This window comes from Salarias fasciatus, chromosome 6, assembly GCF_902148845.1.
Source record: "Salarias fasciatus chromosome 6, fSalaFa1.1, whole genome shotgun sequence".
Lineage (NCBI taxonomy): Eukaryota > Metazoa > Chordata > Actinopteri > Blenniiformes > Blenniidae > Salarias > Salarias fasciatus.
The window spans coordinates 32,854,110-32,859,641 of NC_043750.1; the positions used below are offsets into that span (position 1 = coordinate 32,854,110).

Here is a 5,532-nt window from a genome sequence, read left to right on the forward strand (position 1 = left end):
TTTACTGACATCTACAGCACGTAACCTTTTTAAAGAAAGAAAATTAAATCTATTTGTCAAATTGAATAAAACATGAAAATCAAGACAACCTTCTATTTTTTTTTATTTTAAAAGATCATCAAATTAAGTATTACTGAAATATGTCTGCTCAGTTAAATCATTTGTTTAAACAATTATGGGGGAAAAAAACAGCTCAAACTTTAATAAAGACAAGTGTGTCTGTGGCCTGTACTTCTTTCTTTGGTGAAGCCTTTGGGTGTTTCTTCTTGTCCAGAATGAATGTGACGAAAAGGCAGTTAAAAGCAATAATAATACTGTAACGGCATCAGCTGTAACAAGCCGTCTCAAAAGAAATAGTGTAAAATGAAAACAGACATGTATGATAGGAAGGCTGTTTTTGACTGCAGGGTGAGATGGACAGTTTAAACAAGATGTGAAGGTTCACCTTTTTTGTCACCTGTTTCTTTATGTATGGATCTCCACCTGCTCTCTATGTTTTGTGATGACTGTAAAATGACTCTGTGGTGTTGAAGAAAACGTACAGAAAAGGACACATCTATATCAGGCGTGTCAAACATATGGTCCACGATATCTGTAGAAATCATGAGAGTCAGTCTGATATCAACTGACATCGTACATCACTCCGTGTTGCCAACTTGGTGACAGTCTCAACCCATGAAATCATGTGTTGTTCTGCAGTGCAGTCACTGTTCACAAGAAGGTTTTCTTCCTCAGTCTGAAACATTTGGGTGAGGTTGACTGGTGGCTCTAAATTTTCTGCCAGTCAATGTGTGTGATTGTCTGTCTGTCTGGGTTTTACCTGTGATGGACTGGTGGCCTTGTACAGGAATAATCTGCTTTCTCCCACAGTCAGCTCTGTCCAGTCAGCTCCAGTTCCTCAGCTGATTATGCAAATTCATAAATACATATCAAAGTCAATAAACAGTTAAAACAAGTTTTATGGAAACCCCATGACTTGGTTTACAGCCTTAACCACCTATACAGACTGGTCATTTTGAAGAAAGGAATAGCAATGTCGAGGATAGTGTGGAGGACAAAGGTCGCAGGCCCTAAAGGCAGAATGACTGGTTTATGTTTATATTTCCAGGCGCAGCTCCTGCAGAAGACGGTGGAACTCACCGAGCTCATACCGCCTCCGTAGTGTAGCATGCATCCAGAAGCGATGCCGGCGCCTCGCCCGCAGCCGACGCTGACTCCTCCATGCTAAATACAGAGCAGCGATAGTGGCAGTCAGAGCCATCTGAACCTCAGTCTTTATTTGTAAAAGCATTTTTCATATTCATAAAAACAACGCAAAGCGCCGCTGAGCAGTAAAAATAGTTATTAAAAACAAAAAAAGACCAAAAACCGCACCATTGATCAGTATGCACACACACACACACACACACACACACACACACACACACACACACAAACAGAGAAAGCCGGGTGCAGACACACACACATACAAACAGTCACACTCCCATTGTGTGCCATGTTCGACAGTGAAATGATTGGTGCTCTTGTAGTGACGTGATGCTGCAGCGAGCAGCGAACGATTTTTTTTGCATATTTGTACCAGCGATAAAACTTGCCATCGATTTCATTTGTCGCGCGAATGCAGTCACGTTCACCGCGTCCGGTGGAAACACGGCGTAAAGCTTGGAAAAAAAGCCCAGTAATGAGCTCTCATTGCAATCAGCTGTGTTGCAACTGGGGAGAGACCTAAAACATGCAGGATGTTGGCTCTCAAGACTCGTAGATCACATTTCAAACTCCAGTCAAGTTTGACATGTGATCTATGATAAATACTTTTGGGTTACAGGGCCTATTTGTGATTTCTTGTGTGTTTGTTTACCAATCCTTTAGCCAACTATCATGGAGAAAGGACATGGACCCCCTCCTCATATTTCAGCACCACCTTACCCTGGCCCTCCTATGGGATTTGCACCTGCAGTTCAACCTGGTAGGAATCAATCACTGTGTTTTAATCTGAGTCATTTTACCCGCTTATGCTCCTCTTTTGCTACAAACCTGCATTGTTCTAATTTCTGCACTTAAAGATGCCACATTAGGTGAAGTGATTGAAGTATTTCTCTCCTTTGTGCAGCTCAACAGCCTGCTTACCAATACAATGCACAACAACCAGTGACAGTTCAACCTGGTAAGCATCTTTCTTCAATGTGCTTCTTCACAATCAAACTTTTGTTAAATTTGCTTTGTGGTGCTCACAGTGACCCAGGTGGTGGTGGTGAACAAAAACCAGCTGGGAGCCGTTCCTGGACTTATGGCTTGTCCTCATTGCCGCAGTAACATTATCACTCGAACTGAGCACACAAGCGGTCTGCTCACATGGCTGATCTGCAGCGCACTCGGACTCTTCCTGTGAGTAGAAGCCATAATGACACACAACCATTAAAACACTGCAACCCACAATCCAGGGATATTTGGGAATGAAATACAAATAATGTATGTGCAAACAAAATTCAGCTTCACGTGATCTTCAGAGTGTTTGTGAAACCCAGTTGCTCTCAGCTGAAATCATTGAAATGCCTGTGTTGATAGCAAATAGTAAATCTCAGTTCATTCATAAAACAGGGGTGTGTAGCGCTGCATTATGTAATAACACCGCATTATGTAATAATGTAATAAATTTTCACATCAACTTGCCGCATTTTGTAATAAAATTCTTGAGCGCATTATGTAATAAAGTTTAATATTTTGTAATAAGTTGTTACATATTGCACCGGTTATTACAAAATGCGGGTGTAAAAAAATTTATTGAAGAAAATGTAATAATCTGGTGCAGTATGTAATAAACCACCAAAATTGATGTCTTAATTAAAAAAACTTGATAACATCAGAACAACATTGATTTTAAGCATTCTAGCATGACTCATAACTAAGAATTACGTTTACAAACTAGTAAGATGCTTCATTAGTCAACACTTATTTAAATATACCTGTTTATTATAATCATAGAGAATGTGTTTGAAAGTTCAGAGACAAAAACTGCATTAAATGCATGTTACAGACAGAAACATTATCAGTGCACTGAAATATCAGAAGATACACACACACACACACACATCTTGACTTTGTTATGCATATATACGTGATAGAAAGCAGACAAAAGACAAAAACTAATGTGGAATAGAAAAAACTTTACTCCAGTTCCATTTGTGCCAATGCAAAATAGATGTCCTTTTCTATTGTGGTTATAATAGTATAAAGACTAAAAAACAGTCGAAACAAACTTTAAAATAAAAATGATATATTTCTAATCTGTTATTAAAATAAAAAAGAGAGCTATCCATAATTGCCCATTAACAAAAATATTTGCAATATATCCAATATCCAAGACATTTACTTAGAAATGAAAAAGTTTTGTCTTTTTATTACAAAAAGTTTATTACAAAAGTGTTATAGAGTGCAGTGATATTTACTCTTTCAGTGACAGAGTATATAAATTGCCAGTGGCAAAATGTGCATACGGGTACCAGTGACAATTTGAGTTCTATAGAAAATAACTGCAGATTAACCTATAAACAAGACAGCGCATCTCTCATGGCACGATGCACAAAAGCTCAAGATGTAAACAAGTACCACAAGCTGCTTAAATGGCTGCAGTGGTCCGCAATGCACTACGGTGGGACGTCTCCTTTCGAGCCCTATGTGTGATTGGAAAAACAGGCCTATTTACTTAACAGTCACAAAACAATACAGGTGCATTTTAATTTGCACCCATCCATGGCCTAAGCATGAGCATGAACATCTTTCCACAGATAAAATTAAATATTTATTTTTAACAGTGCAGGTTGTCAGTTTCTGGCAGACTACATGAAACAAAGGAGCATTCCTGCCCTCCCACAGGTCACAAATAAAAGTTTAGATAACTCACACTTTGATAGGCCTCTGCCCTATGCCCGCCAGACAGCTTTTCACTTAAACAAGAAATATCATCATGATTTAATCTTAAAAGATATCGCTGCATTAGATTGCATCACACATCTGTAAACAAACATCACATTTTCAATGGAGAACCAATGTCTTTAAAAGATGTAATGATAATAAAACTCAACCTGATGAAAAGTATAACCATTTCCCCTTCAAATGATGCCAGGTTTATATGGGATATGCAGGTCAGGGATGAGCAGTGACTTTGTGTTGCACTCATGGGAGATTATCCTCTTTGCCGATGACATCTGACTTTTCTTTGCTGTTGACTCTTGATTGGTGAATCATTGGAACTTTAGCGCTTCACAAATTTGATGAACAGGAGCTTCTGCAGTGTGATGAAGCACATTATTTAGTCACCACAGTATACCCTCTCCTCATGGAGGTCAACACTGCTGTGGAACTGAATTTGTCGATATTCAGGAAAATTCCAAGTGTGGTAGTGGCTCAAATGACAGACTGCCCAGGCAGGCAGCAGAAGCTCACAGCTTGAATCAATACTAGTTAGACGGACTTGAAACAACTGACAAAATTGATGTAGATTTAGAAAGAAGGAAAACATATGTCATTGATTCCATTGAGGAAATTCATTCTCTGTATTCAACCTATCCTAATCCCCATATACAGAGCAGTGGGTCAGGGGCCACAGAGGAGCCCTGCCGGAGGTGATTTGAACCTGCAAACAACCAAATATAAGCTTGCTTCTTTAAACTCTTGGCCAAATGTAAACCACATCCTCCACTCAGTTGCTCATCCCACAAATGCATGACCCAAAGTGCCACTGTTTGGTATATACTTTAATTTGCACTTCTGCCATGAAACAGCTACATTAACTGCATATCAGGCCATTGTGACACTTGTTCCTGGGACAACTGCACCTTAAGTTTATAAGATGTTCTGCTAAAGTGTAAACATATCCACAAGTTCTGGAGATATCAACACTCACACACTAGTGTTCCAAACATCCTCGATAAAGATAAAGATGTCAGCTGACATCAATGGCAAATTGTGAAATTCAATTCAGATAGATAACATTGAGTTACTCCACATACACACATCATGTTTAACGGTTTTAACTTTCTTTCCATGCTCTACCAACAGCATCTGGCCTTGCTGCTTGATCCCCTTCTGCGTGGATTCTTGCAAAGACGTGGAACACTACTGCCCCGTCTGTAACAACGTCCTTTACAGATATAAACGCCTGTGAGCAGAACTGCAGTGTAAAACCTTCAGATCGCATCATCTTGACAGCAGCACTCCTGTGTCACTTGATCATTCCTGTATTACTGCATTGCATATGTGTTTATCTGCACTACCTTATTTAACATAAGACTGTACTTTAACCAATTGATATGCCAACATATATTTTCTATAATTAATACCGTATTGGCCCGAATATAGGAAGACTCTGATTGTAAGATGATCCCTATTTTTCAAATATTTTTCATCATTTTGTGAAATAAGCAACAAATAACTAGCCTCAAAGGTTCAATAACTGCATCAATGATGTAAGTAATGTAAATTACCATCAATTTAAAGTTGGCATCAAAACTTCACCTCTGTTGTTTGCTCACT

General features: G+C 38.9%; 1 protein-coding gene across 1 annotated transcript; it reads left to right on the forward strand.

Moving 5' to 3' along the window:
* The first annotated feature begins 1,878 nt into the window (after positions 1-1,878).
* Positions 1,879-5,164, forward strand: LOC115390917 (LITAF domain-containing protein-like). The gene is made up of 4 exons (XM_030094965.1): positions 1,879-1,966; positions 2,111-2,164; positions 2,235-2,385; positions 5,059-5,164. The coding sequence occupies exons 1-4, from the start codon at positions 1,879-1,881 to the stop codon at positions 5,162-5,164; spliced, it is 399 nt and encodes a 132-aa protein (XP_029950825.1).
* The last annotated feature ends 368 nt before the right edge of the window (positions 5,165-5,532 follow it).

Coding starts and splice junctions, on each gene's coding strand:
- LOC115390917 (XM_030094965.1), top strand. CDS start 1,879: ATGGAGAAAGGACATGGACCCCCTCCTCATATTTCAGCACCACCTTAC. Junction 1,967..2,110: donor TGCACCTGCAGTTCAACCTG/GTAGGAATCAAT, acceptor TCCTTTGTGCAG/CTCAACAGCCTGCTTACCAA. Junction 2,165..2,234: donor ACCAGTGACAGTTCAACCTG/GTAAGCATCTTT, acceptor TGGTGCTCACAG/TGACCCAGGTGGTGGTGGTG.